We start from the raw sequence: 27,304 nt of genomic DNA, 5'->3' as shown, positions 1-27,304 counted from the left end.
TAATAATAATAATAATAATAATAATAATAATTTCTTAAGCAGCACGCATGCTATTTAAAAAAGAAAAAGTGGCTAAAAAAGAAAATGACAATAAACCTAATTACAAAAATCTAATAAAAATATATACATAAACAAAAAGAAATAAAATAAATACGAGACATTTAACAATATGACATTTATTAGAGTGCAATAATACAACAGACAATAAACTATGTAGTAAAACCAGGCAATAAATAATAAATAATAAATATATTAAGACACGTTATAGGGAAAATGAACTAGTTTCCGTCTCGCTGTTCAGTGCTTTCACCTTTGCTTTAATTATGGTACCCCGCGTTCAATTGTTCCTGGGTTTGGAAGGGCTGATTACGCATGCGCAGCTCGTTTGGAAAGTGGCTGTCAGTGGACGCTGTGTAGGCAGAGGGACGGCTGATGGAAGCGCGTCCCGGTGCGCCGCAGCATGTCGCGCCGTACCGGCAGCTCGCGACGCACTCCGTCTGCTCGTCGGGTTTCTGAAATGAGAACATGCCGTTATAGTTCAGCGGCGGGCTGAGCTGGCTGTCCGGAGAAGCGCTGTTGTAATAGGAGTCATACATGTTGCAGTAGGAGAAAGAGCGGAAGTGTTTGGTGGCGTCTGCACGGCTCGTTTCTGCATTTGCGTACGCGTAGGGAGCATCACACGGAGGTGAAACATCACCCGGACTGGCGAGGAAACGTCCCGCGTTGAGCTGCAGGCACCCTGCAACCAAGTTGGTGGTGGGTTGAGAAAGACCTTTGCACAGGGTTCTTGCAAACGCCACAAGGTCAGGCCGCGTGCCAGAACTGAGCGTTTCCGACAAGGCCCGGATGTAGTTCTTGGCCAGACGCAGGGTTTCTATCTTGGACAGCTTCTGAGCACTCGAGTAACATGGCACGACCTTGCGCAGGCTTTCCAGCGCACTGTTCAAGCCATGCATGCGACTCCGTTCACGTGCATTTGCCTCATGGCGCCGCAGTCGGGCCCTGTCTGAGCTGGCACCTGACTGGCGTCTTCTCGGAGTGCGCCTTTTGCTCAGGCCACCCTCGTCCTGCTCTTCATCTTGTTCTTCATTTCTCTCTTCTTCTTCATCCCTGTCTGAGCTTTCTTCGTGCAGATCCAAATTGTCAAACCGTTGTCTGCGATGATCTTGTTTCTCTTGTCTATGGCTGTCATGGACGCTTGGACGTGGAAAGCTTGCTCCAAACTGAGGCTCACGCAGTGCGTCTGGCTCATCTGGTGGTGCGGTCAACATTGTCCCTAAAGACAAGGACACAATTAATGTAACACACTGTGAGCAGGAGTTTCAGTCCCCTTTACACTTTACAACACTGGAGCAGGTCAATATTTATTCCCTAGTGTCTTCTTGGGACTCTTGCATACTGAGAATCCTTGGAAAGCCATTCTGGCTTAATGGCATCTCTCCAAACAAGGCTTGTTCGTTATAAAATGAATGAATTCAGAAATCAAATTTCCATCAAAATGTTGTTGAATATTTTTTTTAAGTTAAATTGTGAAATTAAGGCTTCAAAACGACCTCATTAAATTCAGAATTCAAATCTGACGAGTCCGGAAGGAACAAAATAATAATAAAGATTATAGTATCGAGTTAATTCAGCATTGTAGGTGTTAATTCAGTACATTTTCAGAATAATTAGATACTACACAACATTTTATAATCAGTTTAAAATAGACATAGCTTTTTACTAAAGGTAGAACAAAAAACATTTTATAAAAAGTATTAGATTTTCAAGTAAAAAATGTAAAGTATTCAAGTAACATCCTTTTTGGGGGAGTTTCGGGTTATTAAAGGAGCTTTTTATGATGTTTTTTTGAAGCACCTAATGATTCCCACTGCACAATGTATAAGTTTTTTGGTGCGAAACGAAAGTTACATTCTTTTTAATAACACCTTTATTTTTAGAATTGGATCCTCAAAGAGCACTTTTTGATCAAACTGAATTCAGCTTATCGTTAAAAATAAATTTCCCAAAGGTCTGTTCATATCAACTGCTCTACTGGGAATGAATACAGAGATTTACTTTACATTTCTTCTGAAAATTAAAGAATACAGACGTTCAGACATCCTGAATAGGATGGTAAGGTCATGTCCTTATCTGTGTCTGATGTTGTGTCTACGCTACACAGCAAAATCCCTAGTGCTGAATTAACCTGCACAACATTTCTGTAAGTACACATGGACACAATGGAAATATAGGTGTTGAGACTAAAGGGATAAATGAAAAATAAACAATATTGATGCATAAGATTAATGAGTCATATCATATTAAATTGGCTCACCTGCTTTTTCTCTTAATATTTAGTTTGCATGTTCCAAAAATTCCACTCAGCCTCAGCACCATGCGCCTTCCATGTGTCTGCTGTGAGCCTCTTAGAATTCCTTTAATCTCGTTTTCACTCTCCTCTCACTCTCCGTCTCTCTCTCTCTTTCGCTGTGAGAAAAGTGACACCCGTGCCAACTGCCAGCGCGGGTACCCGTGCCATCTGCCACTGACGTCTCGCGGCGGAGCTGGTCACGTGGCGCGCTCTCGTGGGACTTCCATCCTGTACCAATCATCTGGCGCACCCGCTAATGGGCACCGTGAGGCTTTCATTTACCTACCGTCAAAAAAATCAAGGCAGATTCCAACATTGTCATGCTGTTAAGGATGTACTCTCAGATTTTTCAGGAGGTGTTTGTTTTCTAGTTAGAAAGCTATGCAGAATCTCTACAAAATGATGTGCTCAGTACGTGTCTTTGTCACATGCAAGAGAACCACTGCGATTGAGGTAATAGCCTACTAATCTCGGTTCTCGTCACTTGTCACAAGTGATCAGTCACATCTCAAGAGATTGTCAGTCCAGGGAGAAACACACACACACACACACACACACACACACACACACACACACACACACACACAGAAAGAGAGATTGTATAGGATTTATAGACTAATAGAATAGAGACACAGTGACTGTGATCTGATTAGACAGGAAGTGATGCAGATCAGAAGAACCCAGGTGTTGTCCTGGCTGATCGAAGTTCAGCACCGTTTATTATGCATAATGTGCAGAATTTGGTGTCAGAACAACCAAAGACCAAACTGCACCAAAGTCTGGACTACTGGATTTGTGATTATTTGCTCTGCCTTTACATGGTACTCATAGATACGGGCGAGTCCGTTCGTACGTAACTGGGGGCTGTCAGAAAACTCATTATGGAGCATAAATATAGTAAATGTTGTTTATTGCAGTACTACACCTTCTCATATCTTTTCATCTGGAAATTTTATTTAGAGATCCAAAAAACCCCAAAACAAAGATTCTGTAACTCTATGTATCATTACACATTGAAACTAATACCATGATGCTCTATAGCATAATAAAAGGAATAATATATAATTCTTAACATTTTTTAGATATTAAAATCTGTAGACTGTCCTTAAAAAGAAATATATAATAACAGCTTTAACCAGAGATTTTATCTGAAAGCTGTTGAATGTTACTTTTGTATTAATTAGCCAAGTAGAAGTCTGGCTAGCTACCTAGCTAAGTAACTAGCTTGTGTGTTTTTTGTTTTGTTTTGTTTTGTTTTTTGGTATTTTGTTTGTATGCTTGTTTCTCTATAAGAGTAAGAATTAGGGTCAGATTAAGGTCAGCTTCACTTTTTACACTTTATTACATTTCATGAAACAAGGTTTAGTGTTTTTCTTTTCAGAGCAATTAAAAAACATGCTAGGCTAAGCTACATGGGCTGCTTTCTGAGGTAAAATAATATCACTTTACAACATGCAATACAGTTTGATGGTGAAAAAGTATTCATAAGTGTAAAATAACTCTAAATGTATTGTATAAGAATATAAAATGTATGTTTTTACCTCAGGAGTAGCTACAGTTAGCATTATGGCTTTATATCTCCTTATATATCATAACAGTGCACTGGAAATGCTCTTAAACCTGTCTGACACGGAGGAGATTAAGCTATACTTACTGTAATCCCAAATGGACAGAATTATTACTCTATAAAGAAGAAATAAAACAGACTCCTCAAGCTTTAGTATGCTAGTTAGCTAGCCAACCTCCTCCTGCACTAGTCTAATCACTGTTTACATCAACTCTTTTAAAATGCTGATTTCTTTCTTTCTTTCTTTCTTTCTTTCTTTCTTTCTTTCTTTCTTTCTTTCTTTCTTTCTTTCTTTTTTTTTAAACCCCAGGATGTTAACCTAGTTATCCTAGCTGTATCATTCAGCTGCCTAATGCTGAGGTCATAAGTTAATTCTGTCCATACAATCTAACTCTAGATTAAATAAACACATAGCGTGTATGGTGATAAGCTTGTGTTTATTCAGTGTTGGGTTTCAGTAGTTATCTCTTACATGACATAAACACATGACATAACTAGCGAAACCTGATCAAACTTAGCGAACCGCATTAATGACGTTTTACATTTTACACTTTTACATATGTTGAATTATGTTTATTCTGAATCCAAAGCATGGTTTTGTCTCTAATATACACAGACACAGTCACACTCATGAACACACACCTTACACACACACACACACACACACACACACACACACACACACACACACACACTTTCCACCTAACCCCCCCATTCTTTCTAAAAAATGCCTCAGCTGGCATCCCGCACGTTCTGGTCCACTACACACACCGGCATCTGATGAGTCCGACTCTGCGTTTCAGACTAATCAGTCTGCTGCGCTAATTGCAAATGCAAATATGCAAATTTATATAATTAATTACTCCACTAATTAGTTCTCCGTTCTTTTCAGGTAATAAATCATTGTGTGGTTGAAAGAGAGAGCGAACATGAGAGGGGCAGGGCAGTCGCTCCATACACACAAAAGATTTAAAGTTTCAAAAGCCCTCAGAGCTTTAGAATGAGGTTTTTGTCATTGGTGTCAGATACAGTAGCGTAATTCTGAACTAATCTAGGAAATTTTATGAATGTGTTCATTTTGTAGAGTAAAAATTGAATCCCAGTGCTACTGAACAATTTGGAGGAATAAAGCAAGACACTTTGGTGCTAATTTCTCCCATTGTGTACCTTGGAACTGTAGATGAGGGGCTTCTTAGTAGACTCAGTAGATGCAAATGCATCTATTCTTCCAGTTCACCATACCAAGCCTGTATATGTTAAAGAATTGAATTCTATATAGCCAAAAGTTTGTGCACCCCTGACATCACAGCCATATGTATTTCTTTACCAAACTGTTGCCATCAAGTTGGAAGCACACAATTGTACAGAACGACTCTGTATGATGCAGCTTTACAAACTCCTTCCATTGGGAAATATATGTGGTCCAAACAGCATGACAATGCCCCGGTGCACAAAGCTCCAAAATGCGTTATGGTTGGACTGGAAGAACTCGAGTGTCCTGCACAGAGCCCTGACTCTGACTCAACCTCGCTCAACACCTTTGGGATAAACTGGGACACCGACTGACTTTCTAGACATCCTAACTTCAGTGTCTGATCTTGCTACTGCTCTTGTAGCCGAATGAACACAAATCAACACAGCGATGCTTCAACATCTTATGGAAAGTCTCTTCAGAATAGAAGAATGAGGCTGAGTATAACAGCACATTAGGAAAAATCTAAAAACATACACATATGGGTATAAGGGTCAGGGGTGCACAAACCTTTGCCCATGTACAGTATATCATATGTTAAAATAACAACAATATATAACCAAACTAACAAAACACAAGGTTCACTACTTAATGTTAAGTACATCGTTCTCATTATTAGCATCACTTCCTTACAAGACAGCAGCATTTGATTTAAAATCAGTTTAGTTTCTATGTTGCGCTTCTGACAACATAGATTGGTACAGAGCAGAATCACGGAAATCTGGATGTAGCTTTAGAGCGCTAATAAACAAACCAGATGTGACAATGATGAGAAAACTCCCCCAGAAGACACGAGGAAGAAACCTTAAGAGAACCAGACTCCAGAAGAGATGATCCACTGAAGAAAGGATGAATCTTTGATGAACCTTCAAGATTATTCCGTAACAAACACTTTGAAGTATTCGGTCGTAGCGTACGAGCTCTTCATGGAACGTTCAGCCATCTAGTCCAGTGAAATGTATGTAGATGATGGGTAGAAGTGTATCCTTGGTTTGCTCTTTCTAAGCTCTGGTGATAATGACAGCTCTTGGTTCTTTAATTACCACATTATCAGGTCTACAAGACAGTGTAAGGAGCTGAGCTGTGAAAGAGCAATACAGTTGTAGAGCAGAGGTGTGAGGGTTTAATGTGAAAGCTGACTATTGACCTGCTTGTCAAATGCAGTGATGTGTCTTAAAGGCTCCTTCCCCCAAACTGACACACACCCACACACACACACAAACACACACATGAACACCATCACAAACGTATAGTGAGTAAAACATCTTTCAGGTATGATCCATGTGGAATTTTGTACCCAGTGGAGATTCTCAATCTTTGGAGCTCGTTATTGAGGTTTGAATCAAATCAAATCCAATTCTAGTGACCAATCAAATGTATTTATAACAATATTAACTAAAAAAAAAAACATATCCTCATTGGATAAAGTTAACAGATCCCTGCTGATTCCTAGATCCCAGTTATATCCCCATATAGCACCTTTTTAGTTTAAAATCCAGCATCCTAGCTAGTGTCCATCTTAAGCTTAGAATCGTCTTACCACGGCTTGTCAGAATTCTGTATATCAGCCCTTGACTAATTGGAGCACTTGATATAAGATGTACTGGTATTTTAATCGCTATGGTAATCTTATTCCCAAAGATAGGCTGATAAATGTGTCAGGAAATTGTGCTACAACTTTATTTAATTCCTTAGCAAGAAATAGTTTATAGTCTCCACCAAGATTTAGCGCCGTGCTAAGACAAATGCAGTGTAAGGCATTTTTATCGTCAATCCTATATGAGCTTGATGAACATTCCATTACATAACCATGAACATTCATATGGAGTTAGTTTTTGGTGAGGTGATGGATCTTCAGTTATCATAGTTTAGTTTCTGGCTTCACTTCTAACTGTATGGCAGAAATGGGGCTTCAACAGACTTGAGTCACAAAATGTTCACTGTATTTTCAATGGACACATGCCCTAAATTAAAGACTCGGTATAAACAAACAAACAAACAAACAAACAAACAAACAAACAAATAAATAAATAAATAAATAGGAAAACTAACCAACTTGTACCACCGACTTAAATAACTTTAACAAAGTTGAAACTTTTCTAATGAACATTTTGTCTATAAAAACATTGGTTTCCTACATTACCCACAATGCCATTCTGCTTTCATGCTCATAGCACCGTCAGACTGCTAACTAGCTGAACCCGAGCTGATCTGCACCTTCTACATGGGGCTTCTCGTTAATATGCCGGTGACTGTCGCTGGAAAATGCTACATGAGAAAAGCAGTTTGTTTTTATTTAACGCTGTAATCTGATGGTTGGCAATTACACACGTTTAGGATTGTTGCAACTGTAAATATCTGATATTGTGACCTCAGCACAGCGAATAGCATCGGACTGTGTGTGTGTGTGTGTGTGTGTGTGTGTGTGTGTGTGTGTGTGTGTGTGTGTGTGTGTCTTTACAGTAAGTGTGTGTATCGTGTCTACAGGCGGGCTGTGTGTGTATGTGTGTGTGTGTGTGTGTGTGTGTGTGTGTGTGTGTGTGTGTGTGTGTGTGTATCGTGTCTACAGGCTGGCTGTGTGTGTGTGTGTGTGTGTGTGTGTGTGTGTGTGTGTGTGTGTGTGTGTGTGTGTGTGTGTGCTCTTAACATCAAGTGTGTGTATCATGTCTTATACAGGCTGGCCTTGAGTGTGAGTGTGTGTGTGTGTGTGTGTGTGTGTGTGTGTGTGTGTGTGTGTGTGTGTGTGTGTGTGTGTGTGTGTGTGTGTGTGTGTGTGTGTGTGTGTGTGTGTGTGTGTGTGTGTGTGTGTGTGTGTGTGTGTAGGGGTGACTGGGGAAGCCCAGGCCTGAGTGCTGTGCTCTACAGCTGTGCTGTTTTTTCCAATTACCTCACCCAGATGCTCATATGCCACCACACAAGTCTGCACAGGTGGCTCCTCAGACAGACCGAGAGGTATGTGCAGAAAATGACAATGGACACTGTTATACATACACACACAAACACACACACAAACACACACACAAACACACACAAGGGAGCCCTCTGAGTGGCACGCTGTAAAATTGACTTCATTCCGATTTAATAAAGACCTCCACAAGGCAAAGGAAGACTGCGTGTTCATGCCAAACCCCCAGTCATATATGTGTAATTCGATTAAAGATGATTATAGTAAAACAATGACCTCCTGATGATGACATGTTTTTTGAGTTGATTGATTTTTTTTTTCCTCACCAAACATACATCCGGGGAAAACCAAACGGCTCGAGCGCACGTGAGAGTAGCTTAGCACACGCGATCGACTACACAGATGGAGCCGATCAGTTATGCTAATGACGTTGAAGGATGAAATCATGAATAATTCAGATGTTTTTAAAAGATAATGTAAATATGTTGCTGGTTGGATTTCATGGAAGAGGAAGTGAGATGAAGTGAAATCGTGCATTCTTGCTTCAGGGTATAATAGCGACGTCAGTAAAGCAATCGAAAAGCTGTAGATGGTTAACTCTATGTATGAAGGTAGTTTTGAATTGTTTTTTTCATAGCATATCAAATAATCACTACTATTTCAGGCATAACTATACCTCTCTCTCTCTTTCTCTCTGTCTCTCTCTCTTTCTGCTACCTGGAAATGGGCTTCTTAATTTCTTTCTTCATCACCGATTAAATTAAACAATTTGTTTACAGACACATTTCTAATGCACATCATCCTTTACACACCTCCATTTTTATTTAAATATTTTTTGGTATGTTTTAAATGTACCGAATCTACATTATTCACAAAGTTCATAATCTTTGATCTATACGTATCAGCAGAGGATAATACGTCTGATATGTCACATGTATCGAGTATTTGACAAAGCTCTGTCGTCATTATGCCACCGATCTTCAGAATATTCAAAACGTGAATATCTGTCACGTATATATACACACCTTCATATTGACACTCGTTTTAACACCTTCCCTCTGTACGCCATTGTTCTGACAATTCAGCATATGGTCTGCTGTTGGGTCACACACTTCTTGCTAACAGCTCATTTTTGCAGAGCCAGCTTTCACACTCTCATTTCAAGATGCAGATTGCAAGGTGTACGGTGCCTTCTCACATTCAGCCCTCATTGTGTTCAACCGAGACGTGTTAAAGAGAAATTACAATATGAGTCGGAGTAAATTTTGTGGCTTTTGCTACGGGTGTTGTGTAGCTCGGATGTGAGCAAGCCGAAAAACGATATCACGTAGATTAGAGACTCCCACGTCTCTGCAGATGTTGCACCTGAAACAGATATGAGATATTAGCTATAAAATATGATGGTGCCGGCAGTTCGAGACGCACCCCCGGCCTTGCACCCTGCCTGTGCTGGCATCTGTGGAGCTCGTGTTCCTCCCTGCGTGCATGCAACCTATTAATTACTCATATTGATGATGAGAGTCAGTGCCGAAACGGCTCAGATAGACATGTACGAGATACATTAGACAACTTCATTGGAAATTTAGCTGTAATTTATAATCTGAAGTTTACAAAAAATTATATTATGGAATTTGTCAAAATGAACCTAAGCTTGATTTAATTAGCACTGTCCCAGAAGCTTGAATTCATATCTATTACTGTAAGTGCTCTAACTGAACCCAGAAACACATTGAATCTGCTTCAACAAAACTTCTTCATAGTGTTTTGTTTTTTTACATTTACTTAATTTTATACCTTTCACACCTTTGGCATGTAGCAGACCTAATAATTCATACCTTGTATTCACATTCACGATGATATCCATGATGAACTAGAAGAAATCTTTGGAATGCAGCAAATTTAGATCAACACCATGTCCAGAGCTTCATTAGGAGTATGAATATCAATCAAAATATCAACCCTACAGTACAGATAATGAATACTTTATAAATGTATACCAGCCTAGAACCAGCACCATGGACAGCACTAAATGGAGCCAAGGTAAAAAAAAAAGAAAACCTCATCCTTGCACAGCTAAACCTCTGAGCATTAACATGTTGCCAGATCATTACGAAAAGGACAAAAGGTCAGTGTACCAAAGACAAAGGAAGTCCTATAGATCTTTATTATTTAGCATTCAATGTCCCACAAACCTTTTCAGAAATATGAGAAGGAATAGATTCCCAATCTGGGTATATAAGCAAGATATACCCCAGAATGCTGGACCAACCTGGCACACAGTCAGGTGTTTAAATTTGTTTCATGGACATAAACAGACAGGAAGTACAAACCCTGATAAGTAAAATAAGACACATAAAAATCTGACCATATCTAATGGCAATGAGGATACCTTCAATAAAGGATATATATATATATATATATATATATGATAAAAGTCTTGGCAAATCTTCATTGGCTGCAGCCTAGCATCAGGAGTGGACCTACTTGAGAATGAGAATCCCCCTTCATGTTCTAATGAACCAGACCGTTTTCATGACTTGCTGTTTGCTTCAGCAAGATGACTTGAGGCTAATATAAAGAACCGGTGAAACTTTACTTACTAGCCAAAGCCAAGCACACCATTGAAACACCAGCATGGTGGAGGAAATGCCACATATGGAAGACCATCCTTTAATGGTGAGGGGAAGAGAATGGAAGCCACTGCTCTGCTGGCAAAAGCATGGATCCCTTGGAGAAAATCCAAAGCGATACAAATGGTCACTGTGGAGGGTTGTCTGGTCCTGGCACTAGTTGACTTAAGCAGAGCTGTGATGCTAGCCGAGCTCACGATGCTGGCATGCCACGACCGAACCATGGAAAACCTTCTGGAGTGCATTCAGACAGTTCCCATGACAACATTGTTTACCAGTGCCGTCATGTCTAAACACGGTGTTCAGAGATTATCGGTCCTGAGTGAGGAGGATCGAGCTGAAGAGGTCAAACTTGAAGACAAGATAGTCAAGTCAATCGATTCACTGCAAGCAAAAGGCCAACATTTACCTGAAATACTACTCAAGACTAATCTTAGTCAGGATACTCTAGTCAGATCACCTTTTCTATGGAGGAGACGGTAGGTGGGGTCAGTAAGCAGCTTCTAAACTTGTGGTCAGTGTGAAGCTACTAAACTTCTGGCAAGATTCAAAGACAATGCAGTCATTATGGGTAGCTGTATATTATTCATTATTTCAGCAATGTTTTGACCAAATAGACCCCCTTACACATGACAGTGGATTCCCTGGACCCCACCCAGGCTGGACCTGGGTCATCACGGCACTGGTTGTGAGTCTTACAGATACTCCTACCTCCTGATGCACCTTTCTGCTTATTATAACCAGTATTATATTATATCCAGTGCCCTAAACAGAACTCCTAAACTAAAGCAAATCCTTAGTCAAATGGTCCCTTAAAACTTTGTTATACTTCAAAAATCCTTTAGTTTGCATATCATGTTGGGTTTAAAATAAAACCCTTAGCAGCAGGCAATTCATATTAAACCTTTAGAGATTTAGAGCCCTTGGATAACAATCTACTAAAGGGCCTGCACTCAGAACGTACCTGCTTCAGTACCTACAGTATGAAGCAATAATCTGATAAACCTAAACTCTCAAACTCTCACTGGTTATCAGTTCAAACCCACACAGCAGTTCCGTGACTCCTGTTTCTACGTGTTCATTGCAACATATTCAATTCCTGCACTCTGACAGTTTCTGTATAGTTTGCAGAGACGTGTTTACGACGGGTGATGAGGAAAGAACTCATTACTGATCTCTAGGGTTGCTTTCTTGAACTTGTGGTGCCGGCTTACAGTGAGGAATTTATTCATTTTCTGTTTTCTATTTAACACCTTTTTTTTTTTTTTTTTTTTTTTTTTTTTATTAGAGCTAAAAAAAAAAAAAACACACAAAAAAACACTTGCACAATCTGTGGTATACTAATTTTATATAATTGGAATTTCAGAACTCTTGGCAGAGCCAGCTTAACCTCAAAGAAGTGATATGTACCAATGGACCCTAGATCAAGACGTATATAACCTTAATTTATATTTATACTGTATCAATCTTAGATTATACAGCAAGGCTGCTTGAAACAACATGAGCTCCCAGGTAGTGGAATTTACTCCTCTGTCTTGTGTGTGTGTGTGTGTGTGTGTGTGTGTGTGTGTGTGTGTGTGTGTGTGTGTGTGTGTGTGTGTGTGTGTGTGTGTGTGTGTGTAAGTGAAGAGACTGACATGGCTGCAGGTTCTTTTGGAGTTGACTGTAAAGCTACAGAGTGCAACAGCTGCTGGATAATTAAATAACTGCTTTCCTGCTGTTAAAAGGAGTCTCTCAATGTGATAAACACAGCCATTAAGTGATTCCATCAAGCCTTGCAGGAATACACAGATAAGCACAAACACACTAGAATCTCTCTCTTTTTCTCTCTTTTCTCTCCCACTCACACACACACACACACACTCACTCACTCACTCACTCACTCACTCACTCACTCACTCACTCACAGCGTTATTCCTCTTAATGGGAGCGCCACCTTGTGCTCAAGATTTGCAGTGTCGTTCATTTATTCTCTGTCTTGCTCAGTTTATTTCCTTTTTAATAATGATATCCTATTTTTTTTTTCAATTTACACACACACACACACACACACACACACACACACACACACGCACACACGCACACACGCACACACGCACACACACACACACACACACACACACACTGGAAAGAAGAAAGTCATTTTGTTCAGAGCCCTTTGAGTTCATGTTTATTGTGAATGACGGCCGTTCGGTCTCTCTGTCTCTCGTCTGCACATCACAGTGTCAGCGTTTAGGATTGCACAAGGTCAGCTCTCTCTTTCTCACACACACACACACACACACACACACACACACACACACACACACACACACACACACACACACACACACCGAGGCCTAGTTAAAATGTATGCCATCTTACATACAGGTATTTAAGCAGAATGTATAATGTAAGTAACATCCACAAACACACACACACACACACACACACACACACACACACACACACACACACACACACACACACACACACACACACACACACACAGGAGCACACAGAAAGTCACATTGTAGAATTCTTGTAGAATTTTCCCAAATTACATCACCATATACAGACCACCATGCATGTGAGACATTATGATGAATGCTACAAATTTGTGAAGTGCTTTGTAAGGCCAGGTGTCTTGAACACACACACACACACACACACACACACACACACACACACACACACACACACACACACACACACACACACACACACACAGTCCATATGAAACAACTGCATACACAAACACACTACTTGCAGAAGTGCAGCATTTTGTACCCAGACATACTACTGTATATAGACATGCAATAAATAAATGTGTGTGTGTGTGTGTGTGTGTGTGTGCGTGAGTGTGTGTTCATTTGGCAAAACACACTCACAGGTAAGCCTGTTGTACATGAACAGTACATGCAGCACATGTGTAAGTCTAAGCACAGGTAGTTTCCAACCTTCTGTCCTATAAACACACTGCCCCCTGGTGGACAACCTCACATTACAAATGGCAACCATTTTTACCCCTTACACTTCATCCAGACTTGGACTCTGTTCATCGTTATAAAGTAAATTTAAATCCCAAACTTATTTCCTCGCCTAAACATACTACACAACAAATCTCTATGAATTCATGTAAGGGCTAAACAGATGTGTCTTGGACATTTGGTAATATTTCTAGCTCATGTAAATATCGATTAAATAGTTGCTGACATGTTTGGTACCTGTGTAAGTGCTGGAAATTCATCAGTGCTGTCTGAAAAGAAAAGAAAAAAAAAGAAAAACACAACAACTACAATTTGAGTGTGAATTTGTTAGAACACACTTTTTGTGCGTCTGTTTAGGGGAAAAGGTAGCTGGGTTTTTTTTTTTAAATCATGTGTTAAGAAATGGTTATCATTTAGTGAAGGAGTCATGATAGTTTGCCAAACTGCTGTGGTTTGTGCTTTACTCCATGTCTGCAAAAAGTGTGTCATTTCTTGCGTATCGTATTGAAAATATTGTGAAAATATTAACCATGAAGTATCAAATGATCCTAGTGCCATGGTTCTGAGTTTAATGACCCCAATAAACTAACATGTTTTTCTCAGTTTCAGTGCTGGTATAGTTACTGTGGTAAGCTTTTATAGGACATCGTGTGTGTGTGTGTGTGTGTGTGTGTGTGTGTGTGTGTGTGTGTGTGTGTGTGTGTGTGTGTGTGTGTGTGTGTGTGTGTGTGTGTGTGTGTGTGTGCGCGCACAGTGGAGACGTACTGCTTATTAAATACGTAGTAAAATCGACAGTGACAAACAAATCAACCTGGTTTCCAACGAGCAAAGTAGACGTTCCAGTCAAACACGATCTCAACCCTCTGGCTGGAATTTGTTCTTTCTTAGTCTCACTGCGGTAATCTTTCCGATAATTCTAATCGTGTTAAATGCATTTCACATCCATTCAGATTACAGACTTCAGTAAAAACACTAAAACCATTTTCCCATAAAATGGTTCAAAAAAAAAAAAGAAAAAGAAAGAAAGAAAGAAAGAAAAAAGAAAGATCTTTCTTCGTCTACATTATGTGCTAACATTTTGTTCATTTAACTCAAAATACATAAATATACATACATGTAGTAATATGTGTGTACAGTATGCGAATAAAAAAAATCTGACTAAACTATACAGTTATTTACAGGATCTAATTCGGGGCACATTAATATAAGTACATAAATAAAAATAAAAATCACACAGTGAGTCTATGAGCACGCAAGGGAGCACAAATCGGGCCCCTGGGTTCTTACGACTTTTTGACGTTGCGTTTTTTTTTTTCAATGCATAATAATTTCTAAACGTATCATACAGCAGAGAAGACAGAAGAGGTCAGTGAGTCTAGCAGGGAGCACTACCAGCATGATGAATGAAGAAAAAAGGGACAAGAGCTACAGTATTTCACATACAGACTACCAGAAGTTGAAATTCACTGCCTCACGTTGTAGATATTGCCGACACTGCACAGTGGTATGGTTAATATCTACATTTTATTTACAGCTATAATATATGTAGTCGTTGTTGTCGATCATCTATCTGTGTACCTGGACAAAAGACGCTGTCGTTGTCCTGTGGTGTGAATGACTGTCCTAACCGAATCATGTCCTGTCGTGCCACCAAATATCATGGGGTGTAACTGTCTGGCATGTGGTGGGACTGAGTCATGCAGCGTAACATATCATGACATGACATGTGGTGTGACTGACTGCCTTGTGGTGGGACCGAGTCATGCAGTGTAACATATCATGACATGACATGTGGGGTGACTGACTATCCATGTCTGTCTGAGTCTCTCCTTCGGTACAGCTGTCTTGCTGTTTGGCTGTCATGTGATGTGACCGTCTGTCCTATGGAGTGACCCACTCTTGTGTGGTGTGACTGACTGTCCTGTAAAGTCACTGACTTTAATGTTGAGCAACTGACTGTCCTTATAGCTGATTAGCTGTCCTGTAGTGCAACCCACAGTCATGCGGTGCAACTGACTATCCTCGTATGTGACTAATTGTCTCCTTTGTTACAGATGTCCAGCTGTGTGACTGACTGTAATGTGGTGCAAATGAATGTCATGCCATATGACCGCTTGTCCTTCGGAGCAACCCACTCTAGTGTGGTGTGATCGACTGTCCTGTGGTGTAACTGGGTTTCCTGTAAAGCAACTGACTTTCCTGTGGAGCGAACGACTGACCTGCTAGGTGTCCTATGGTACAACCCTCAGTCATGTGGTGCTACTGACTGTCCTGCAGCGTTACTGACTGTAATACCACGTGAAGGCGAATCGACGTGTATCGGGTTGTAAAAAATACAACCACTTTTTCTGAAGGCTTGATCTCTTGATCGAGTGTCCAGTAAAATGCACATATACACTAGAGTGTGTTGTAAGTTTTGAGTGTGTTGTACTTTTTTCAATTCGCATGTAACGGTATAAAGTAATCCACTTGTTATGCATAAACTGTGTTATGGTTTATAAGCTGATACTTTTTTTTTTTTTTTTTGATACTGTCACACAAAAGTTTAGAGCCACAAAGCAAGATTACATTCGAGTGTTTGTTGCCATGTATGTATCGATATTCCACATGACTGAATCTGAAGTGTCTTTTTTTTCCCCCCATCATAACGTTTAGAGTTTTGGGAAACACGGCAGCTTGAATTATAAAAATATTTGTGATGAATTTATCTTTTTTCAAGGTTTTCCAGTCAAACAGATAGAAATTTTGACATTTTGAAATGGGAAACTTTTGATGATAGAGTGCGCTGCTGAATCCTTGAATCTGATTGGTCAGAAGGTCAATTAATTCATGATATGGTCAAGTGTTCTCTATAGAGATTTCTGGAAGGAGTCTCCGGTGTCAGTGATTAGTAACGAGTCAGTAGTTTAACTCCAAATGAGAGATAGCGATGAATGTAGGATGACAGGAACTTATTTGACTCTCAGGTCAATGGTACTGTATACGGATAAAAACGAATTTGACGTACGACGACTTTGACGTTCTTTAACCGATGCCGATGGCAAATTCTAAGAGTTCTAAGAGGAATATTAGAGTTCCTCAGGATTTAAAGGTGGTATAACAGTAACTTCGGTTTGTGTCAGGTCACATCCACCACCGCTTTGCTGACTATTTTACTCATCGTGTCATTCACGTCGTTTCGACACGTCCGGTCACTGACGTCCTACACGTAGATGACGTGCGATTTTAAAAATACAAGTAAGATATAAACACTATTTATTATTAAGGCAACAAATATTAATTAGGCAAAATGTTCTGTTTGGTAAGTTCATCTGACGAACGTATATAAATAAGTTTATTTGAAATGCATTAAATCTCTCTACTCGAGTTCCTCGTGTAATGTGGTGCAATTTAAGCAGCTGGCAAATTGGAAAAAAATGGCTGTTTTGTGAATGAGGTTGCTGAGCAGTCAGGAAGCAGCAAATAAATAACGTTCAGAATGAAATGAGCTCAAGCAAAGGCGTTAAGAGAGCAGAAACAACCTGAGTCAGCTTCTGCCTCTAATAGAAATGACGAGCAGACGTGCTGACGCTGGAAGAAAAACAGGAAGAAGGACAGAACGAAAAAGAGAAGTGGTGGAGAAACGGCAGATAGACGAAGGCACTCGATGTTTTCTTTCCGTACAAAATAACAGACATCAAAAAAATGTAATTAAAAATAAAAATATCCAGTGAATGTGACGGCAGCTGGTTTGCGTATTTCCCAGCCGGTCCAGGCGTTGAGACATTGTGACAGACGAGTTTCGATGAAAGGAAGGCTGACTCCTTCGGCCGCCTCACACACCGTCCTTCTCGACGGATCTGCCTTTAAGAGAGTCAGTGGAGTAACAGAGAGCAATCGAAAGTCTTTCTGAAAGAAGGAAGCAATCTAAGCACAGGTTTATCCAGCGGAGGGTGCTGTGGAGCTTCAGAACACACACACACACACACACACACACACACACACACACACACACACACACACACACACACACACACACACACACACACACACACACACACACACACAGGAGCAGGAGGCAAATGTAGAGGTCTAAACAGTACAGTCGTTCTCCATCCAGCGCCCATCCTTTTAGTCCTTTTCCATCTCTGTAAAGAGAAATCCAATCAACAGAATAGCAATAGGAAAATATTCCACAGCGTTGATGCTGATTGGTCGAGTGGTGTTGAATAATGAATGAAATCATAAGCAGTTCTGACAGTAGTGACAAATGAAAGACAAGTCCCAGGTTTCTGTTGCTGTTACTCTTAACATTACACTTTCACCTCCTTACAAATACACTTCATGTATGTAATCTTATGTAATGTAACACTTAATAAATAATAATCTACCAGACAATTTCACCATGTCGAGGATACTATAGGAACAATAATGAGAACAAGGGAATTAATTACATTTCTGTATCAACATTTCCTGCCCAATCAGAATTAAGTATTACAAAGCATTATGGTATAAAGAATAACAAGTCAGTGATTTCTGTAACTGATTAGACTGGATAAATAATAGCTGCTATAGTTCGATTAAGGTCCACTAAGGCCAATTTCTATTCATTTTAGTCTCACTCACTCATTTTCTACCGCTTATCCGAACTACCTCGGGCGTCATCAGGCATCGAGGCAGGATACACCCTGGACGGAGTGCCAACCCATCACAGGGCACACACACACACTCTCATTCACTCACACACACACACTACGGACAATTTTCCAGACCTACCATGCATGTCTTTGGACCGGGGGAGGAAACCGGAGTACCCGGAGGAAACCCCCGAGGCACGGGGAGAACATGCAAACTCCACACACACAAGGCGAAGGCGGGAATCGACCCCCCGACCCTGGAGGTGTGAGGTGAACATGCTAACCACTAAGCCACCGTGCCCCCTATTCATTTTAGTCTTAAATGTAATTATTTTCGGATATAATCACAGAATAAATAACACCTATGATGACTGTAGGTGATTTTGGACTGATCATGGTGCCAGATTTGACTCCTAGACTTTCCAGTTTGCATGACATGCTGAATCAAGCATTTGTTAAGTAATATTTCTTTCCTGAGAAGAAAAAAAATCCCACAACACCAGATAAAAAAGTTCCAATAGGGGAAATGCAGAAGTGTTGGTTTTTACCTCCGAGTGCTTTGTCTTCACTCTCATTGCTTCCGGGTGATGTCACATCCTCCGACACCTCACCTGTTTAAACAGATTTAACGGTCCAACACATCTATATTAATATGGAACAATGCCTGCATGAGCCCAGGTATAGATGTGAACCTGGATATTTGAATTTAGCTCTTTTCAGTATTTATTGAGCAATCGATGCTGTTTATGTACAGTACCATTATGTAGTTGCGTGTTGCTTGGCGTGTTTTCTGCATTTTCCGTCTCGCTCGGACCGCTCGTCGTCCCCTCGGGCTCTGGCTCCTGTCCTGATCCCTCACTCTTTGGTACCGTCTGGTCCGTCCCTGCCTCTGTCTGTCCCTCATGTCCTGCCTCCAGCTGAGACCTCTCCTCAGCCTCACGCTTGGCCTTCTCCTCTGTTTCTGTTTAATATTAAAATATTAAACCGTATCCCAATCACTTACTATAGAGCTGCAGACTGCGATCGTATCATCTTTATGATCAAACTTCGCTGACTACCAGCTTGGAGTTTAAGGTAAATGTGAGGCCCTAGAGAACTAATTAGCACGTGCAATCGGGTAAATTCACAGCAAGTGGGTGTTTTTATGTGCGAGTTACAAAGAACAATTGTGTGAAATATGTGACACGCAATGTAGAGAGAGATATAAACAACGTGTAAATGAGATTACTGCATGTGTTAATTGTTCTGTAATAGCTGACATTAGTTCAAATCTCAAAGAGACTAGCAGCAACTCAAATATTTGAGTTTAGCAGGCATGCAAAAACGTTCAAAATACAATAGGAACGTGCAGACAAGTGAATACACGTATTATGTATTTGTTTTAAGCTCAGTTTTATATTTTATATTTACTAAAGCCTTCAGTTTTCACATTAGGAAGACTAATGAGCTAAATTACTGGATTTATTTAGGCACGAATGGACTTCCACAAATTTATTACCTGCCATTAGAGGTGTATTAAAGGTGGGGTCTCCGATGTTTGAAAGCCAGTGTCGACATTTGAAATCACCAAAACAAACACTCCCCTTACCCAAATGGGTCCCACCCCTGTATTGATAGCTCCGCCCACACATACATACGTAACCCAGGCAACTAATGGAAAGAAACATGTCTTTATCATAGCTGAAGGGAAGAACAATACGACTGCAGATAAAAAAAACAAGCAAAAATGCCACACAAGCATAATCATGTAAAGGACAAAGGCATATATTAGTTCTGTGTAACAAAGCAAAACCAACGTTACTCACCTATCGAGAAGGAAAAAAGCGCCTCGGCGTCTTAAGTAAAGTCGGCCACATATTCACAGGTCGGAGTTTCCCGAGTCAATAACTCCTGAGCTAAACTCTGTTACTACACAAAACGTGGTTGTAGCTGCCTCTCTACATTACTACGATAGAAAAGAGGTGTTATTTGTGTAGTAACAGCGTTTAGCTCAGGAGTTATTGACTCGGGAAACTCCAACCTGTGAATATGCGGCCAACTTCCTGCTCCTTCAGTTCTCTCCAGCGCTGGAAAGCTGATCCTATATTAACACGTCCTACTTCTTGCCTTATCGTAAGTCTTTCTTCGCTTTCTTTCTTTGTTTTTATCCTCCATGTCAATGTTCTTCTTTCTGCTAACGTCACACATGCGCACTGAACACTCTCTCCGCCCATATCGACAAGCCCCGCCCCTTTCTGCTCATTGGCTACACGTTTGTTTTGATTTTTGTTTATTATTCAGTTTTCTGAAGCATTTCTCAAAAATCCGAGACCCCGCCTTTAATGTTCACACCCATTTCCAATTCCCAGAGTGACTTGTGTGCGTTGAATTAATCAGTTCACATTGACCCCCAATCTGTTTTTAGCAACTTCACATCAAAAAACGAGAGGATAAACATCCATCCTTAACCATCTCTGACTTATACGATACTTTGTGTAGTGTTGAGAATTAAAAACTTTATATAAAACTTTCACCACTTTCACATTCGAGGTTAAATAGAATTTTACTACAAAAGAAACATACTGCAGTTCTAGAAATTCTGTCACTTTAAGAACTATGCATAGTAGTGAAGGGTTTCCTCAGATACCACACATTCACATCTGATACTTCCATCAATTTTGTTAGGACAATTTTGCGATTTTTTATCGAGAATTTCACACTTTCACACACGAACACTCAATAACATGAATGCAAGGTGATGGAACTACAGTAGTGTGCCCTGAACCTCTTATATCACCACTGACTCTAGCTCACCCTTGGCAGCACGAGCCTTCCACCTCTCGCGGTTCTGAAGAACTTGCTCGTTCCAAATGGCCTTGAAGTTCTTCAGGTCAACAGCTAGCAGCGAGCAGTTGTGTAAAGCGCTGCTTTCCGAAGCCGGGCTGTTCACCTGCTTCGTTTCTGCTGTGGAAATGCTACTGAGACTGGAGAGATACGGTAAGAGGTTAGAGGATGTAAATGAAATGAGCATGAGCTGATATTATCTAACGGCTATAAGAATGTCACCAGAGAATCCAGTCACGATAAGCACGCTGTTGATCGATATGTCTTAAGAAACATAACAAACACTTTAAACTCTGACAGAGAATTATAGACTCAGGAGTGTGATTACGTACTACTTATCTATAAATAGTCTTTTGGTACGTACTGTATATCTGGATTGTTCTACTGCATCAGCTCAAAAAAGGGACAAATCTGCATTAAAATGTACTTGGCTATGAGAAATTGCTGAAAACTGCTGAAACAAATGAAATGACATACGATCCAACAGAATCAGAGTGTACAGGTCCTGACCTTGACCTACGGAAGCCGCTCAGGCTGGAGTGTGTGGCCTCGTCGATGAGCGGCGTGACGATCTTCTCCGTCATGTCTGTGAGGACAGTGAACGTGGGGATGACGATGAAGTCGATGAACCCTGCGTACACAGAAAGACTCGGCCAGCTTAGTGCCGCAGAGAGTTTGCGGCGGTAATGCCACGACAACGAGTCTGTGACAGAATGACATTTACAGTACACAGTCAACTGAACCTGAACCACATGAAGCGTTCACACTGCTCACCGATTTGAGACTGAGCCACCATGGTGGACTTGCGATCGCACAGCGGTGAGAATGGCAACCCCAGCTCTGCCTCTTTATCACCCTAAACATCAACGGAAAACAGGAATTAGCCAACAAAAATGCAATTGCCATGTAATCACAATAAATTAACTGTGTAATAAATGATAGGCTTTTTGGCTGTTTCTGTGAGTATAACTGTTAAATAGGAGAGTAAAGATGCACACGTTAGAAGGGTCTTGATATTATTTGATACAACTGTGAAGGAAATGGCCTACGTGCCTGTCAGTATAATGCAGGAGGTGTGGCCTTTGTGACTGTCAGTTTAATGGAGGAGGTGTGGCCTACATGCCTGTCAGTATAATAGAGGAGGTGTGGCCTACGTGCTTGTCAGTATAATGGAGGAGGTGTGGCCTATGTACGTGCTTGTCAGTATACTGGAGGTATGGCCTATTTCAGTATAATGGAGGTGTGGCCTATGTTTCTGTCAGTAATATGGAGGTTTGCCCTATGTTCCTGTCAGTAATATGGAGGTTTGCCCTATGTTCCTGTCAGTAATATGGAGGTTTGCCCTATGTTCCTGTCAGTAATATGGAGGTTTGCCCTATGTTCCTGTCAGTAATATGGAGGTTTGCCCTATGTTCCTGTCAGTAATATGGAGGTTTGCCCTATGTTCCTGTCAGTAATATGGAGGTTTGCCCTATGTTCCTGTCAGTAATATGGAGGTTTGGCCTTCCGGTCAGTAATATGGAGGTTTGCCCTATGTTCCTGTCAGTAATATGGAGGTTTGGCCTATGTTCCTGTCAGTAATATGGAGGTGTGGCCTCCGTGTTGTCAGTATAATGGAGGAGATGTAGCCTATGTTCCTCACAGTAATATTGGGCAGGTGTGGCTTTTTACCCATCAGTAATATAGAGGTGTGGCCTAAGTTCCCGTCAGTAGTATTTAGAAGGTGTGGCCTAAGTGCCTGTCAGTTATATAGAGGTGTGGCTTCTGTATTGCAGTATAATAGAGATGTAGCCTATGTTCCTGTCAGTTGGTGTGGCCTCTGTGTTGTCAGTAATATGGAGATGTGGCCTATGTTCCTGTCAGTATAATAGAGGAGGTGTGGCCTATGTTCCTGTCAGTATAATAGAGGAGGTGTGGCCTATGTTCCTTTCAGTATAATAGAGGAGGTGTGGCCTATGTTCCTTTCAGTATAATAGAGGAGGTGTGGCCTATGTTAATGTCAGTAATGTGGAGGAGGTGTGGCCTCTGTGTTGTCAGAATAATGGTGGACATAGTCTGTTACTGTCAGTACTGTCAGTTTATTGCACATGCAAGACAGTTAAAAAAAAAAACTCAGATTATTGACAGGCAAACAAAAAATACATCACTGTGGTATAAGAAAAAGAAAAACAATCCATTCTGTGACTGATCTGACCTGTTGTTCACAGAGACTTCAACTAAAGCGATATAATTTGCCTAAACACTGAATCAACTGTTGAAGCTTGAGTTCAGCTGCAGTTTGATTGATCAGGAAGTGCTGCTGTGTTCACGTGGGCTGCTGTACACTATCAATGGGTTTTATCAGACTTTACATCTGTGCCAGGATGCATCATTTATAAGCCCTTCCTGTCTGTGTAAGTCGGCGTGTGTACGAAGCTGCAGTGTAGTTAGCTTGTCTCAGCTTGTTGTGAACCTCCTGCCCTGTGTTTCTCTGTCACATCAGAGCTGTGGTGCAGCTGACACACACAAATGGTCTCTCAGTCACACTCTCACACACACACATATACACACACACACACACACACACATGCACACACACACAATTGCATACAAGACCAGAACCAGATCTACTTATGTTTCTGCATTCTGCACCGTATCTTTCTCTTCTACACACACACACACACACACACACACACACACACACACACACACACACACACACACACACACACACACACAAAACCGTGTTCTCAAAATAGCACTGTTACACGTTTTGTTTAGTCAGAAACACAGATTTTTTTTCCTATTGTAAATCCTGCAAATGCCAAGTGAATGCTAATGTAGTGTCGTGAGTGTGCTAGCATCTGGCTTCATGATGTAAAACTATAGCTGTTTGCTTAATGGAGCCTGCATCTAAAAATAAAAAAATTATAAACATCTAGATGACTAAAATTACACTGCAGAATTACACTGCACTTAGCATCAGCTAGCCGAACATGGATTTCCTACAACACCACAATTAAAGATAACTCAGAGGTATTAAAACACATCTTACATGTTTATTATGTACAAAATTGTGAATAGCACTAAAGTGAGGCATTTAATCTGACTCAACGTCTTTAGAATGAAGTCAACAAAAAATGTTGTTAGCTAGTTTTGTTAGCTATCTGGAACTAAATGTGTGGAAACGCCACACATTAGCTTGCGCTAGCATTAGGTGCTGCCTTTAGCATATCCGGTCATCCTTATTCCTTATGACGCCGCATTATTTTTAATAAAAAAAGTATTTGTCTCTTGAAAATGATTGTCTTTCCATCATCCTTTCTTTGTGGTAGATATATCATTGATATTTTGTTATAATTAAGAGCTCCTTTAGGTATTTTTTTACCAGTCTTTTATGATTGCGTTCATTAATATGATAGACAGGTGTAGAGATGTGGGCGGGGCTTGACTTACATCCCACTTCCACCTATTCCTGAAGGAATTAAGACTAATTAAGACCAATACATACGTATCAAGTCAAGGCATTCGCTGAAGATCAGCATGTGAGCATCTCACGGACATTTTAAACACTTATGTGTGAGAGAGAGAAAAAAAAAGCTAACAAGCTAATATACAGCTGAAAGACTTTGTACACTGTCTTTTTTCTTCATCGTTACATCCTGTTTGTGCAATTTCAACTAAGCTGGTCTCAAAAAGAGTGTAGTTGGTCTCTGGTCTACGTGACATGTTTCTTCCTCTTCCTCTTCCTCTTCCTCCTCCGTCTTTATCTAATATCGCATCTTTTTTTTTTGTAACACGTTCTGTGAGAAAACCACAAATGCTACTAGTGTGTCTTAGTTTGCAACACTGCCTAGTCATCATTTCCCACAGGGTTTTTATTTATCGTTTAAAACACAATCATACTGAACGGCAATATAAGAAAGAAGGCTATGGAATCTTTATAAAACGTACGAAATTACAAATTCTAACGTGACTATAAACGTGCTTTATTATAGACGCTATAGACGGGCGTGGAGTAAATGTAAAGACGTAAATGTGGAGTTTAACGCTGTTGTTCCTAGACAACACAAGGATTGAGTGTAAAACAAATACATGATGTGTTCCATATGAATTATTACAGTGCTAGAGAACAGCATTCACAAACAAATTCATTACAACTCTGAGAAGTTTTTATAATCTATATGTATTTCTAGTTTGACTGACAACTTAGCACTTGTCATTCATTCATTCATTTTCTACCGCTTTATCTGAACTTCTCGGGTCACGGGGAGCCTGTGCCTATCTCAGGCGTCATCGGGCATCGAGGCAGGATACACCCTGGACAGAGTGCCAACCCATCACAGGGCACACACACACACTCTCATTCACTCACACACTCACACACTACGGACAATTTTCCAGAGATGTCAATCAACCTACCATGCATGTCTTTGGACCGGGGGAGGAAACCGGAGTACCCGGAGGAAACCCCCGAGGCACGGGGAGAACATGCAAACTCCACACACACAAGGCGGAGGCGGGAATCGAACCCCCAACCCTCGAGGTGTGAGGCGAACGTGCTCTTAGCACTTGTGTTTAATATATTTTTTTAGTTCTCACTACAGCTGATGTGCTAGATTATTATTATTTATTTGTTATGGCTAGTATTAAGGGACTGTTTCATCGCACCCATACAGCAAAAACCTAGAATTTTCTAACAGGATACAAAAACATTTATTAAAAAAATTATCAAGATACAAATCTCTGTGTTTTTCCCTCATAGTTTTGGAAGGGAAGTGTAAAATAAATCTCAGAGTGTTGCCAAATCCACTGATAAGCAGCTACATGTCTTTAATCTGTTCATAAACAATCCTAGACAGAGTACGTGTGCTCCCTGAGAGGTCACATGACCTTTTAGAGATGTAAAACTTCAAGACCATGCTAAACAGAGAAAAAATGTTTTTCAGTAGTATCTTAGAACTGCTTAAAGTTTCTCATCCTGTCATTTTTAATCCCTAGTTTAGATAAAGAGTTTCACTGAAAAATGTCACTATTCCATGTCTTTATGAAGAACAGTACAAAGAAAGGAATAACCATTGACAAGGCTTAGTGGTTAGCACATTCGCCTCACACCTCCAGGGTTGGGGGTCGATTCCCACCTCCGTCTTGTGTGTGTGGAGTTTGCATGTTCTCCCCGTGCCTCGGGGGTTTCCTCCGGGTACTCCGGTTTCCTCCCCCGATCCAAAGACATGCATGGTAGGTTGATTGGCACCTCTGGAAAATTGTCCGTAGTGTGTGAGTGTGTGTGTGTAAGTGAATGAGAGTGTGTGTGCCCTGTGATGGGTTGGCACTCCGTCCAGGGTGTATCCTGCCTTGATGCTCGATGACGCCTGAGAGAGGCACAGGCTCCCCGTGACCCGAGAAGTTCGGATAAGCGGTAGAAAATGAGTGAGAGTGAGTGAGTGAGTGAGTGAGTGAGTGAGTGAGTGAGTGGAACTGAACTCTGTGTATTGAATATGATTATATTTCTCTCTTCTTTTAACCATAGTGGGACATAATAGCCTAGTGGTTAAGTTGTTAGACTTCTGAATGGAAGATCGTGAGTACAAATCCCAGGCCTACCAAGTGTCCACTGTTGGGCCCCTGAACAAGGCCCTTAATAAAATCTAAGTCGTATAAAAATGTAAGTTGTTCTGGATAAGAGTGTCTACCAAATGCAGTAAATATTAATATATAAAATATCCAGTAACACAAGCATAGTAACAGGTGTCTGTTATCTCAGGAAGTTTGGAGTTAAAGAGATTACCCCCAAAGAGGGCAGATAGCACTTTACTCTATGTGTTAAACCGCCCTGTGATGCAGATAAAGAGATAAATGGATTCAAGTGTCATGAAGGAAGCAACTTTTTATGCCCCACACAAAAGGCTTGTAGCTGTCGAATGATCAGAGTGAGCGGAATCGGTTTGTATTATTTGTATATACTATATGCACACACACACACACACACACACACACACACACACACACACACACACACACACACACACACACACACACGCACCTGTCTGAAGAACTCCTCCAGCAGGGAGCTGGTCCAGCGGTGATGGAGATCCCAGTTTTTGGCTGGATGGCTGATATCAGCAGTGTGTAAGACCAAAGAAAGTGCTTTTGGTTTGTCGATTCTGTTAATGCAATAAACAAACAAACACACACACACACACACACACA

At 40.7% G+C, this 27,304-nt stretch overlaps 2 protein-coding genes across 10 annotated transcripts in view; both read right to left on the bottom strand.

The window, feature by feature from the left end:
- Positions 1–205: 205 nt before the first annotated feature.
- Positions 206–2,894, bottom strand: neurod6b (neuronal differentiation 6b). Its single transcript, XM_027166099.2, has 2 exons — positions 2,318–2,894; positions 206–1,276 (listed from the first exon to the last, which is right to left on the bottom strand). Exon 2 carries the CDS (start codon positions 1,269–1,271, stop codon positions 318–320), a length of 954 nt encoding a protein of 317 aa, XP_027021900.1. The 5' UTR covers positions 1,272–1,276; positions 2,318–2,894; the 3' UTR covers positions 206–317.
- Positions 2,895–12,862: 9,968 nt separating this feature from the next.
- pde1cb (phosphodiesterase 1C, calmodulin-dependent b) overlaps positions 12,863–27,304 on the bottom strand; it is a 98,492-nt gene continuing 84,050 nt past the window's right edge. For 5 of the 9 annotated variants that reach the window (XM_047806576.1, XM_047806577.1, XM_047806579.1 and 2 more), the window contains 7 exons: positions 27,138–27,258; positions 21,890–21,971; positions 21,626–21,746; positions 21,086–21,255; positions 19,050–19,253; positions 18,841–18,903; positions 12,863–17,803 (listed from right to left, as the gene is read on the bottom strand). In XM_047806576.1, the coding sequence (XP_047662532.1) occupies positions 17,787–17,803; positions 18,841–18,903; positions 19,050–19,253; positions 21,086–21,255; positions 21,626–21,746; positions 21,890–21,971; positions 27,138–27,258 (778 nt within the window). In that variant the 3' untranslated portion in view covers positions 12,863–17,786. Of the gene's footprint in view, positions 17,804–18,840; positions 18,904–19,049; positions 19,254–21,085; positions 21,256–21,592; positions 21,747–21,889; positions 21,972–27,137; positions 27,259–27,304 lie in introns of all 9 variants that reach the window. The other 4 variants (XM_047806574.1, XM_047806575.1, XM_047806578.1 and 1 more) reach the window with 1 other exon arrangement.

This window comes from Tachysurus fulvidraco, chromosome 22 (genome assembly GCF_022655615.1).
Source record: "Tachysurus fulvidraco isolate hzauxx_2018 chromosome 22, HZAU_PFXX_2.0, whole genome shotgun sequence".
Taxonomy (NCBI): Eukaryota; Metazoa; Chordata; class Actinopteri; order Siluriformes; family Bagridae; genus Tachysurus; species Tachysurus fulvidraco.
Note: the sequence above shows the minus strand (reverse complement) of the source record. Positions and strands in the feature narration are given on the sequence as shown.